The following is a 13904-nucleotide window of genomic DNA, read 5'->3' on the forward strand; positions in this document are numbered from 1 at the left end:
CAAAACTTTCTGTCCCTATATATTTGTGTGTAGCCTGTGTACATGAGAAATGTGATGTGTGTGTGTTTGTTAACACCGTTTCCCTGTAGGGCAGATTGTGTGTGTTTGTACATTAATTTCACAAAAGCACTGAAGAAAAACAAGTGGATTACCATGAGGCCAAAGCAGAGCTGGAGGGCATCGACCTTTAGGAAAAACACTTTTTTTTAAAGAGTAAAATGTGACTGTGCACTATAATTTATTCAGAAACAGACAACATGCACTCACACAACCAGCAGAATGTGTTTATTAGAGTTTCAGGGATGCAAATTAGTAAAATGCAGAGTAACAGTATAAAAAAAATAATCCCCTCATGGAATTTAAAGTTTTACTAATTGAATCATTGATGTGTTCAGGAGGTTGGATCGATTGACAAAGTAACATCTCAACAAACTTCTACAAATTTATCCAAATTAAAGATATAAAGCAGAAAATAATTAACAAAGAATTCACTCACCATAACTGCAGCTAAGTGTTTTCAGAAGTCACATCAAGTGAATAAAGAAAGGTCTGAATTACCTTTTAAAGTGCAGTGAGCTCCATCATAATATGTGGAAAGAGAATGACACAATTGGAAATCTGCCGAGAACAGCTGACTGTGTAAAAAAGGCCCAGACTTAAGATGTTTGCCCGAAGGAATTTAACAGACTGTGAAACAAAGCGGAGTTACATTGTTCTGTCTGATGAGTTTTTTTGACCGTCATAGTCAACACTAAGCTTCATATAACATGTCGCCCTCTCTACAATGAAGCTTCTGGTGAAACAAAAAAATTTATTCAATAGAATTGAATACTTGCATGCAAATAATTTTTTTGTGACTAATATTTGCACCGAATTGTCTTACTATCAGCATCAAAAAGGTTCTTACAAGACATCCCTTGTGATTAAGTGTTGAAACAATAAAAAATGCAGTACACGAAGAGCATAAATACTGTCTAAAGAGTGTAATTGTGTTACTATAGAGTGGAGACTTTTCTCGACTCCTGCTGAAGTCTCTGCCGAAGGGCAACTAGTAACATTAGACACACAAACTGCATGTACAATTTTTCACACAAACTGTGCCTAAATGTGTTAAAACAAACATTTATTGCCTCACCAGCAGAGGCGGAGCTCTCTACAGCAAAGCATCTAGCGTCCTCTGCTGTCCAAATAAATAAGAAATCTTCCCAACAGAGAAGACCTACAGGTGGCACAAAGGCAACACTATGAGGTAAAGAAGGGCAGTTCAACGCAGCTGGAAAGGCAGCTAATGAAGTAAGTAGAGATTGTTCTCATGGCTCTCATTTAGACAAAATATATACAGGTTTGGACCCAAGTGGACATAATGATAGATTATAACGCCTTTAATCTTTTTTTTGTTGGGTTTACAAATGGTATCAGTGCACCTCTGTGCCCGATTTTGATGAAAAAACTATAACAATATACTGTTGCAAAGGGAGTTGTGCGTAAAAAAGACAATGCAACAAATTCATAATCTAAATCTTTATAAATACTGCTGGTTAATGGCAAAACTGCACATGTACATATATATATATACACAAACAGAGATTTAGAGACAGACCTACAGAGAGGGGACAGTGCTGAGGACTGTGGGGACAGGAAGCAAAGAGAGCGCAGGACAGACTAAACCACTGATCAGCCCAGGACACGTTATGGTTTAAAATGTGACCTACTGAAGGTGCACTGAGTTTATTTGATGCAGAATAAAGGAGCCTAGAAAGCCTAGTTTTTTTTTCTGCACCTAGCTCCCATTCCTTCACTCTCCAAAGGACACAATTTCATACAAGATAACACACAACGACATACATACAACTCTAACCGAGGTTTAGCTCAGTACAGGCAGAAGTCCTGCCAAGTAACAGACACGGATGCATCACCTGCCATTTTTCAGCTCTTCCTCTCTGTCCCGGTCTTGGTCCCTGCGGAACAAATTCTGGACAGAATCAGGTCACAGTCTCCTATAACATCCGCTTGCTTACAATAGCAATTATTCAATTTTGAACTGCAGGATTATCCCAACAATTCTCTGAGCAAAGTATAGAAAGAGAACTGAAAGCATTAAAAAATTAGAAATCAGATTCAGCTACAACTGCAAGTCAATAATCTTTAATCTTCTATTTAAAAAAATTCCATAGCACTCTATGCTAGTGCCTAGAATAACACGTCTAAGTCTTTTCTGAAATACATTAAAGAAATTATGTTTTTTCTCAGCATGTCTGTCATGCCTCCGTCACATAATGCAATTGCAGTGATTGAGTCACATGCCACTGACCAGTAAAAACAGAGGATCCTTGGGGCGCAGATTCAGCGCACACTGAACTGGAGGCGAGTGATTGTAGTCCACCAAACTATCACTCTGTGATTTTGATGCCACAGCTCCCAGCAGCTTCGACTGTACATCAAGTCAAGTAAGATTCATTTGTGCAGGGTGGCCAGTGTAGGTTTATTTTACATGAGATCCTTTTTGTCGGTTTACGTTTTGGTCCAGTTTAAATGTAAAGGAGCAGACGGCAGTGTAAGGCCATAATCCACATACAGTATGAGTGTCTGGGCTTTCTGAGTGTCCGTCATTCTGCTCCATACAGTCGCAGAATGATGATTTCACTGGAATCTTCAGATGTCATCAGAGGCTGATCATTTGCCCTTTAAAAAAACAAGAATTCATAAATTTAGACATTCAAACTTTGTTATTCCTAAATATTTTCAAATGTTTTTATTGTCTTTGCAGCAGACTGAAACTACATAGTCAAACTCACATGTATCTGACACATAAAACCAGTAAAACCTAAAACCAGTTTCACCACATTTTTCCATGAGAGCTAAGTCTTAAAATTTTCATCCAGACTATGAATGTCTCAGCACCATGGCAACCAAATATGAGGCCGCTGATAAGATGTGGACTAAATAATCAGCGGTCAGGAGAGCAGACACACAGTCTGACAGATGAACCAACAAATCAACCAAATGCTCTATCCTTCTATGAAACTTTATGATGTGTATACAGTATTCTTATATATTACTGGGGGTGCATCATATGCATATTTTTTTCACTGCCATTTTATATGTTCTCTTTCTTTATCCATTATTTCTTATTTATGCAAATTGGGGTGGTGGGGGGTTTGATTTTTTTTTAATTGCTTGTTTTGTCAGACTCACAGTGCACAAAAAACAAAGATATGAGATAAGCATCACATGTTTACATTACAGAGGCTGGAACCAGCAATTGTTTGCAAATCTTGCTTTATTAAAAACAAAAAATGATTAAAGGTAAATTATGTAGTATTTAGGGGCATTTAGAGGTGAGGCTAGATGCTGCGATGAAGTGAAACTTCTCCTGTGTGCCAAGCTTGTAGGAGATATGATGGCCAAAACTAGAATGGCCTTATCTAGAGCCAGTGTTTAATTTGTCCATTTGGGGCGACTGTAAAACAACATGGCAGAGTCCATGGAAAGGACCCACTCCTTATGTAGATATAAATGACTAAGTTTAAGTTAACGAAAACACAATTCTTATTTTCAGGTGACTAGGGCCCAATGACAACAAAGTAATGATTATCATATAGGCTACAATTTTGTCCAACAGATGCCCCTAAATCCTACACATTGGAACTTTAAATGAGCAAAAATGATTACATTTCTGTCGATCATCTCCCTTACTTGATGATTTTTCCGCTATGTTCTATTTGCAGTGACTAATGATGAACTATAGAACAATGCGCATCATTGTCAGCATGAAAACTACACTTTTCTTTCTTTTTAAATACATTTATTTATTTCATAAATGACTGTGATCACAACCCTGAATTCATCATGCTTACAGTTTAGATATAACAGAGACTAAAGAAGTCACAGATAGAAAATTGTTATAAGAGAGTAGTTTCCCATCTACTGTTATTTTCTCACATTTGCAAGCACTGCTTTTGTCAATGAAGATGCAAAACAGAATATAGAAAACACTGTTCCATATGAATCAGAATGCACTGAAATTGAAAATTGTACATATATAATCTGTGTTATCCACCTTTAACTGACTTACCTTAATTTTAGCGATCACTATCGAACATCTCTAAAGAGCTGAAAGATAAACGACAAAGGAGTTATAGCAGAGAGGGAGACGGACAGCTGGAGAAACTGGGAAGTGTAGAAATAGAGGGAGGTGAAGACAGTGATGGACTGAAGACAGGAGGGTATGTAGGGAGAAAGATATGAAGAGGAAGGCAGGTGGTGATGGTATGTCTCAACAGCTAGAGAAGTGTGAAGAGAAGAGAGACGTGATATCAACATTCAAAAGGCACATCTAACACCACTGGTTTGACCTTGAGAGTCATAATCAGGAGCAGTCAACCATCCTCTCTCTCCCTCACTCACACTCACACACACACACACACACACACACACACACACACACACACACACACACACACACACACACACACACACACACACACACAGAGCCACACATGGTCCGTGTTTATTTACTCTTTCACTCTCACTTCACGTTGAAGAAAATTGTACATATATAATCTGTGTTATCCACCTTTAACTGACTTACCTTAATTTTAGCGATCACTATCGAACATCTCTAAAGAGCTGAAAGATAAACGACAAAGGAGTTATAGCAGAGAGGGAGACGGACAGCTGGAGAAACTGGGAAGTGTAGAAATAGAGGGAGGTGAAGACAGTGATGGACTGAAGACAGGAGGGTATGTAGGGAGAAAGATATGAAGAGGGAAGGCAGGTGGTGATGGTATGTCTCAACAGCTAGAGAGAAGTGTGAAGAGAAAAGAGACGTGATATCAACATTCAAAAGGCACATCTAACACCACTGGTTTGACCTTGAGAGTCATAATCAGGAGCAGTCAACCATCCTCTCTCTCCCTCACTCACACACACACACACACACACACACACACACACAAAAGGTCACACACACACACACACACACACACACACACACACACACACAGAGCCACACATGGTCCGTGTTTATTTACTCTTTCACTCTCACTTCACGTTGAAAATCGGACACATCAATATGCTGTGAATCTCTCTCCTCCACCCCCACATTCAAAAACATCCCACATAAATCCAGCTTGTGCTGCCGTCCCATCACCAAAGCAATCACACCTCCTCTCAAACTCTCAACACATTTTTTTTAATCCAGTCAATACACTAAAAAGAAGAGAATCAATAGAAAATAACTAGAAGGCAAAACAACCCTGGAATCCTGTTCTTTCCACTGGAAGTAACAGCAGACTGAGCTGAATTCTTATGTGCTGCTGCTGTCTGCAGCAAACTAATGAGAGGCATGTGATGGCTATAGAAAGAACAGAATGAGACAACGGCATCATCAGATTGTGGACATTTGGTCCCACACCACAAAGACTGAGTGCACAGTGGATTATTTTGGATGGCTGTACCCGGCCTTTCGATGAAAATAAGCCAACAGATGGAGAGGGTGATATTGATGTTGAGTTTAATGTCAGTGTGCTTGAAATGTAATTCAACAAACGAACGGTGATGATGTTTGTCAAACTCTTGCCAAGTACGCAACTCTGTGAGCTGATGGGGCAGCAGTGCTGTGAAACAGTGTTATACAATATTCGCCATATTTTGCCTGCAGCCATGAGTTCACATCAAATGTGTTACTCCGTGTTTCTGTTGTTTTCTCCATGTTTTGAAGCGCTGCTTTGCAGAGCCTCACCAGAATGACTCTTGCTATAATTCTGTTCTGTTGGAGTCCAAACCTCCTACAATATGAAGATGCTGTTGTCTCCTCCTCCTCACATTATCTGGATTCTTAGACTCTTTTAGACCTAGACACAAATTAGTAATTTATGTCTTATCCTGGAATCCTGGCTTGTGAAAACACTTCAAGGAGGCGCCTTACATTCTATTTTTGGTCAAAACACACAGTTTAAGAACCCAGATCCAGACATGATGATTAAATCAAAGATGAATCATGGAACAGAGACTATTGATTCTGCACAGGTGTAACCCCCAAATCCTGTCCACCTTTTGGTGATGGCAAATAACCAAAAGAAAGACAAATACTGAAAAAGTTGAATTTTTCATGCCCACTCATATATTTCAATTATTTTAAGTAGGTAGAAATCTGAATAAACTTCCGTCCACCAAACGTAAAGTACACATTACGCATTATTTGTTCACGTCTTGAGCATAGGTTCAAGGTTGAGGGTCTGGACCACCTGTGCAGCATGAATGTCTCTGATTGGCCAGAAGCTTTAGATTGAGCTTTCTGGTTTGTCCGAGATTAGTCCCAGTGATTGGTTAAGTTCACTCACAGCAAGCGGGTCTTGGCTGAAAGCGGCCACGCTGTTCCGCATCTCATTCTCACTGCCACGCAGCGGTATCAGTGACACATTACCATGACGCGCATCCGGCAACACACGGCTCACGCGTGTCTGCTTGAGTCCGTCCTGAGGCCACACGTCGCCATCGTACTTTAATGAAGAGTGGACATGGACAAAAAGGAGTGGAAGAGTGAGCAAGAAGAGATTTTACAATACTATAATACTATCAGCAGGTAAAGTCAAAGATTTTAAAGCATGTTTCGTGCCATTTAAATTGTCCTATTGAGGTTTACTCCATCCAAAATTGCTGTGCTACCAGTAATTTTACAAGCCTTAAAGCTAAACTTAGTAACTTCATAAAAAATAACTTTTTTTTTAGATTTGCTGAAACTGTCTTGTTGCCCTATAAACTGTCAAACTCTGCAGTGCTGATCAAATATGTATTTAGATTCTGTTACTGCATTGTCTATTTCTTGCCTCAAATGTTTTCAGAAACATGTTTTCATGTGTTGTTTAGCTGTAAAGAGAGAAATGTTGTGACCCAGTGGCCTTTTTGGATGCAGCTGAGCCAAATCAAAACACCTCCGACAGGCCAGAGCAAAACTTTCTCAGTACACTAAAACATGTGTCTGAAAACATTCAAGGAGAGACATAATCAATGCAAGAACTTGTTTAAAATTTGATCAGTGCTGTCTAGTTTAAAAGTTTGACCGTGTTTCATGAGCAGTGACTGACATGACTGACGGCTGCATTTGAGGCTCCTTGGCTCTGATTGGCTGTTTTGATGTGCTGCGATTGATTCTAGTGAATGCCATTTGAAGCAGAAGGATGAGGAGGGACATGATTTTTTTCACAGACTGTCTTTTTCATGTACTTCTTCCAGAATACAGTGACAGTTATTTTCATACCAACTGTACAGTTACCAACTGTAGCTTTAAATATTATCGGTCACTGGAAGCAAGCAGCAAGATTCAAGATTCATGAACTTGAATTAAAAGCCTGGCAGCACATTGCTTTGTTTGTGTGTGTGTTACAGAGAGAGAAATCACACCTGGATACTGAGAAAAGTAGCATACCACTCCCTCATTTCAGACTGGGTGTCACAGCAGAGATACCTGAAAATAGAGGAGTGATAAAGTGAGGGAGGCAGTGTGATAGAAATCAGGAGGCGGTGTGTGTGTGTGTGTGTGTGTGATTGTGGTCTGGGGAGAGAAGAAGTCAGAGAGGCTTTAAGAGACTGCGGGAAAGTTGGAGAAAGAAACAGAAGAAAGAGAGAGAGGTAGTCAAAGATATTAACTGAAATTGACATATTCTCTGTTATGGCGCCCGATGGCAGCGCCATGAGCATAAACACTGAGTGTGATTCCTAATTTAAACTCCCAACAAAGAGAAACACTGATTAGGACCTTCAGCGTTCGGTGTGTGTGCCTGTGTCCATGAAAATTGTATTTGTGTGTGTTTGTGTGCGCGCGCATATTTTATGCCACTCAGGTTGCCGTCACATAGCCCTCCGAGTCATCAGCCATGCTGCAGTGCTGAATAAATAGGCTTTATTTATACAATTATTATTGTTATGAGCACAGATTTAGACTACAACAATTATTCAAGTGCCCTCCACTGAGACACAACAAAACTCTGACACAGACTTCAGCACTAAACAGGATAGTGTATAGTGTGAACATAAATTTAGCTACAGTCAAGAGATCAAGCACACATGTTAACACACCTCACACACACAGCGCTCCACCCTCTCCCTAGTTTGCATCATTAAGGCCAACAGAGCTCATTAGTGCTTCCTGGGATTCAAAGCAGGACAGTTGCTCTATTCTAGCATGCATACCTAAAGCGCAGAATTATTTTCTATGCAATTAACTGGGCTGCTAATCTAGAACATTTATCAGCTGCAGGAGAATAAATGCTGCTCATTTATCATCATCCATAAAGACACAGAATGAAATTTACATAATATTCTGAAAGTTTAAGTAGCTTGAGTACAGCGACTGCAAGAATATGCTGATAAAATGAACAAGTGTTGGAGAGTTTTGAGGGGATAGAAGCAATAATATGATAAAACTAAAGTGACATTAAGTGCAGGTGGGTTAGTAAGATTGAGAGAGAGAGCCACATAGGTGCCTCCTCATCCATTAATTTTTCCATTATTTCACTTTCTGCCTTATCTCTAACCTCACTTGTCTCCTCACCAAGTTTCTTTTACCTGCAATTAATGCAAAATGTCTTACTTAGTATACAGTCTCTCCCCTTCAGCATGACACTTTGCCTGTCTGCTTTCCCCCCCTGTGACTTCTGTATCTTTCCTCCACATCCCCCCCTTCCTCTCTCGCTTTCTTCCTCTCAGGTGTGTGTTTTCTGCTGTGAGCGACATGGCGATGAAGCGTAACCAAGGGATGATACTGCCTACAGCGTGACGAGAACAGCACTCCCCTTACAACAACGCTGATGTCTACTGCTGCTTACAGAGAAGAGCCCACTGTAACACAAACACAAGGACGCACACGGAGCATGCACATGGCTGTACACACATTCAACTGATGCACGCACACAAGGATATATACATGCAAACAGATTAGAATAGAGGCATGGTTACAGGTGTACTCATGTGTGTTTCCCTCCTGGGTGGAGCCGACCTTTCATATGCCTCCTTCACTGAACTCTCACGCAGGGATCTGACCTGTTTTCTCTGCCTACGGAGAAACCGCTAGCTGCTTCTAACATTGCTTATGTTTACATGCACATCACAAATGTGCTCACACCGCCAGCGAGGCAAAAAATGAAAATGCCTGCTAAACATAAGGACAGCAGACGTGTCAGAACGACTGAAGTTTGCACTGAATGCTGCAGGGAGATGAAAAGCTGCAGAAGTGTTGTATAGGATGATGTTTTAAAGGGTGCAGCAGGAGTCACATTTCTTAAAGATGAAAACCTCACATTCTTCAGTTCAATTCACCACACTGAGTGACACTAGGGTGTAATACAGACAAATGACGGTTATAACTTGTAATAAAACATGTATGCATGTTGTAACTGACAACATGAGCAGGACGGGCCTGAGCTGTGAGTGTCTGGGCTGAAAGCTGTGTATTGTATAGAAGAGGTTCACATGTGATACATACAGAACTGGACTTCTACTCACCACTGCTGTTTCTCTGGTTTCTCTTGTTTCTTACTCTCATACACGACTGTCAGTCCCCAACTGGATACACACAAAGAGACAAAAAGATGTAATTAGTTTAACAGCAGCATAATTATGAATGTTCAAGTGCTTGTGATTCTTGGGCTCAGTCTGCCCCCTGGTGGTCGCTCTATTTACAAGTCCTCATGAGCTATTGCACGAGGCCAATGTACCAAAAATTGGAAAATGAATTATTTAAGTTCAGCCATTGATTATTCCTCTGAGCGTTAATGCTGAAGCTTAAATGGGGTTAAAGAAATGACTCTCAACCTGTGTTTAAAAATGAATGATTCTGATGTAAGCTCAGGAGCATTGAAAGATTTCATTCAATTAAAACATACAATTAAATGAAATAAATCCATTAAAAATCCATTAGATACAAATACATTTCCAAAAGTTTGTGATCTTTTCTTTGAAATAGTTTTTGCATTTATGTGCATTCAAGGGCAGATTATCAGACAAAGGGGACCCTAGGCACACATTTGCAATAGACATATTGCAATTGGCAATTTTGTCTCTTTGTGGTTGTTGTGTGTCTTTTTGTGATAATTTTGAGTCTCTCTTGAGTAATTTTGTTTCTTTTTCAGTCATTTTGTTGCTCTTTATGTTTGTTATATATATTTCTGGGATCGTTTTGGTGCTCTTTTCAGGTAATTATGTATCTTTTTGGGCATTTTGTTTGTCTTCGTGGTTGTTTAGCCACTTTCTTGTAGTCATTTTGTCTCTTATGAATTCCTTTGCATCTCTTTGTGGTCTTTTTGAGTTTCCTCCTGGTTGGTATGTATTAATTTGAGTGACATTTTGCAGGTGAAGGCCAGGGGGGTGCCTTACTCTTTGGACCTGAGGGCCAGTGCCCTCCAGGCCCATTAAGCAATTGCATGCCTGATTTAAAGTTATACTATGCAGGATTTTCCTAAAGACAATGTATAGACTCTAACAAAGATAATCCCTCTTAATCATCACTAATGACCCACTAGAAGTGTGTGGCAGTGTATTTCTGTGCAGAAACTCTGCCCAGAGCCAGTATTTTCTTATTTTCTGCTTGTTTTACTGTGGTCAGGACATTTAAGGGCTTCGAGCCATGGTGTGTAGCAACCAGCCAATAACAGCAAACAGGTGAGCTCAGGACTTTATAAAACAATTAGTAGCAGCATGCATCAAACAGGAAGCTACCAAAATTGTGGACCCAATGCCAAAAAACACAAATATAGTGAAGCAAAACGCCAAGCAGGCAAAACTCGCCCAAAAATAAGAGTGAATTTAGGGCTGTCTTTCCCTTTCACTAGTTAAACCTGAAGGAGAAGACACAGCGTTGTTTTCTTTTGGGTAGGTGCTTAGTTTGCTAAAGTCTCTGCTTTTCCATTACAACAAATTTGGCGTTCAAATGCTGTGTTTACAAATTGTAACCGTCAATTCTACATAGTATACATTTAAGTAAATACATACACGTAGTTCATCTTCATCACCAGTGGCTTTATATGGTACATTAACAGATAAGACTAGTCAAACAAAAAGGCTAAAGGCTTGAGAGACACTGAAATTAAAAAAAAAATCAGCATTAAGGTTAAAAACAATAAGTTTTGCCATTAATACCAGCTTCTTCCAATGGGGTAATGGTTCAGAGGTGTTACAGGTGTTGTTGTATGCTGAAGCTATAGAGGTGGTGCATAAAGTATTCCCTTTCTTAAAATAAATCAAAGGTAATCAGGCTTATAACTTTCAGTAAGAAACATATTTTCTTAATATTCAGACATAAAGATGAGCTCCAGTGAATTAAATGGGTATTTATATTTGTGTTTTCACAGCTCTCTCCATTCAGAGCAGCCACCTGTTGCTTTGCCAGTCAGTATTCGTGAGGTGGATACAAAGTGACGTCAGTGCCACACTGCACGTACTCACCATGTAGGAGGACGGACTTTCTTCTTAATGCCCAGGTAAACCCTTAGGTTTTTGACTGGCCAATCCCGTTCTGGACGGTTACTCTAACAGACCAAGAGAGACAGAAACAAAGTGAAGAACTTTTGAAAGAATGTGACAAAAGGAAATGACTAATTTGTTAAGAGTAAATCTGTCAATCTTACTCTGACTTCCTTGTACATTCTCAGAGAACTGGAATTGAGGATGAAGTATCGGTCATGGAAACTTCCAGAAGACAGTCCCAATCCCAAGATGCTTCGCTCTTCTCTGAATTTCATCATACCGTGTTTGGATACATCCACTTTACTGGCTGGAGGGCAGAATGAGAGTTTATAAAGAATAAAGTGATGAAAAGGACTAACAGCGCAGTGATTTAGAGAGAATCGTTTTGTTAGCGGTTAATTTGAGTGTTTACCCAGGTAAACCATCATGGCCTCCATAGCAATGTGTTTCTTGATGAGCAGATGGGAGTCGGTGCCAAAAGCATGAAGGATGGGTAAGACTCGCTCCTGATAGTGCAGCGGACGTTCTGGGGTAACACAGACACAGTGACACAACAAAGGGTGATATATAAAATTCTGAAGTGTCTTCAAATCATTTGTTTACATGATCATTCTCAGACAAAACAGTAGCAGGCTCTTGATTACATAACTGACAGTACAGAATATTTTTAGTAGCTGTGAAAATGTTTTTGTTTCTATTTTAGTGAACAATGTGATGCAGAATTGGCATAAAATGGTGTCACTTTACACCCGTGCAAACAGTTTCTGTTTGTACGCCTACATAACAAACTAAAAAATGTCTTTTCTTATTGTAAAAAAAAAAAGTGACATCTGCAGTAAACAAGTGACAGACAGAAATCCCCCCCCAGCTCTTCTCATCATCGTATTCTTATATTCTTCCTTTTGTCAGTAATATTCCACAATCTACCTCTGTAATCAGCAGGTTGGTTTTCCGGCCAGTGATAGGAAATCTGCCAAATCAGCTGAGTGTAACTGGCATTCGATAAGCCACCTACAGGCTTCCCGGTGAGGGACCAGATGGCCCATATACCAGGCTCCAAACAAACCATGACACACAGTCACATTGCTGAGAAAGTTTGTGTGTCACTTTGAGTAGGTCATGCTGTGGGCTGAGTGGAGAGCACTTCACAAGCTTTGAGTCATTGTTTGGGTTCATTTTAATTTTTTTTTTTTAATCTTTCATGTTAATTTAAAAAATGAACGATGTTGCTTTCCTAACCCAAAGACATAATATAACATACATAATGTGTACACAAGACGTGTAAGGCCAAAAATTCAATTGAAAATCATGACCTCAGATATTGTGGTTCAGAGGGAGAAATGCCAAAAAACCTTAAAAGAAAATTACCATTACAGTTAATTTATGATGTCTAATTATTTCTCTGTATATATATATATATATGTTGTTTTAATTTTAAATTTTTCCCCTGCTTTTCTGTTTTTGTTTTGTCCTGAACATTCCTGTCCTGACTTCCCTTTGACGCAATTCTTTTTTCATTATCTGTATTTTCTGCAGTTGTGTATGAAAAAAAATGCATCAAAACCAAAAGCACAAAAAAGTTAGGTTAATGAAAATGATTGTGCCTTCTCTATCTGTTTTCCTATGTTTCTCACCCATTTCCTCCTTGTCGCTGACCTCCCAGCAGTTCCAGTACTCTTTGTCTTTAACTGGGATGTTGCGCCGGTCAAGGACCTCACAGGTCAGCTCTGCTGCTGTCATAGAACCAGGGATCTGAGGGAAGACGCTGCACAGTTACTTCAGTCTCCTCAGCAAAGAGCAAAAGTATGGCTTCATACTGATGTAGTAGTTGTTTCTGCCCTGTAGCACTAATTGTACACCACACAACAGAACAACTGGGCTCCTAAATGTGAAATTCATTGTCATTTGTGAAGTCCGGGTTACCTTAACATGTTGCTCTGCTGTTTCCTTCTTCTCCTCCAGGTACACTGTACAGATGAAGTGCCCTCCAGGTTCAGTGCTCTGAAATGTACATACAAGGACACACAAAGACAAGGTCAAACAGAAACATTACGACGTCAGGATAACAAACAACAATATGCATAAGAGTCCAACTGCAGCAGACATTTGTATTTATACATATGTGCAAACAACACTGGTGAGTGTTTTGTGTGAGTGTGTTTGTGACTCACAGGAAACTTTGTGTTGAGTTTCTCTCGCACTTGGATGATAACAGTGATCTCCTCCAGTTGCTTCTTGAGCTGCTGCTCGTCCACCTGCAAATAAGCATAACATTCATTCCTACACACACTTCCTGTTATTGATGGGTGGTTGCTTTTCATCCCAGCAGGCATTTTAACAATGCCTGCTGGGATTTCCCTCTAAGCTTATGAGAGGCATTCCCATCATTATGTTTTTTTTACTAACTAACTTCCCTCTGCTTTTCCATCTTCTTCTGTATT

General features: G+C 39.8%; 1 protein-coding gene across 5 annotated transcripts in view; it reads right to left on the reverse strand.

The window, feature by feature from the left end:
* Nucleotides 1–263: 263 nt before the first annotated feature.
* LOC121943575 (arf-GAP with Rho-GAP domain, ANK repeat and PH domain-containing protein 1-like) overlaps nucleotides 264–13904 on the reverse strand; it is a 64501-nt gene continuing 50860 nt past the window's right edge. For 2 of the 5 annotated variants that reach the window (XM_042487127.1, XM_042487131.1), the window contains 11 exons: nucleotides 13635–13718; nucleotides 13387–13464; nucleotides 13098–13215; nucleotides 11876–11989; nucleotides 11625–11770; nucleotides 11443–11525; nucleotides 9505–9564; nucleotides 7405–7468; nucleotides 6345–6503; nucleotides 4592–4629; nucleotides 264–2682 (listed from right to left, as the gene is read on the reverse strand). In XM_042487127.1, the coding sequence (XP_042343061.1) occupies nucleotides 4609–4629; nucleotides 6345–6503; nucleotides 7405–7468; nucleotides 9505–9564; nucleotides 11443–11525; nucleotides 11625–11770; nucleotides 11876–11989; nucleotides 13098–13215; nucleotides 13387–13464; nucleotides 13635–13718 (927 nt within the window). In that variant the 3' untranslated portion in view covers nucleotides 264–2682; nucleotides 4592–4608. Of the gene's footprint in view, nucleotides 2683–4075; nucleotides 4114–4591; nucleotides 4630–6344; nucleotides 6504–7404; nucleotides 7469–9504; nucleotides 9565–11442; nucleotides 11526–11624; nucleotides 11771–11875; nucleotides 11990–13097; nucleotides 13216–13386; nucleotides 13465–13634; nucleotides 13719–13904 lie in introns of all 5 variants that reach the window. The other 3 variants (XM_042487130.1, XM_042487129.1, XM_042487128.1) reach the window with 3 other exon arrangements.

The sequence above is a fragment of the Plectropomus leopardus genome, chromosome 5, assembly GCF_008729295.1.
Source record: "Plectropomus leopardus isolate mb chromosome 5, YSFRI_Pleo_2.0, whole genome shotgun sequence".
NCBI classification, from domain to species: domain Eukaryota; kingdom Metazoa; phylum Chordata; class Actinopteri; order Perciformes; family Serranidae; genus Plectropomus; species Plectropomus leopardus.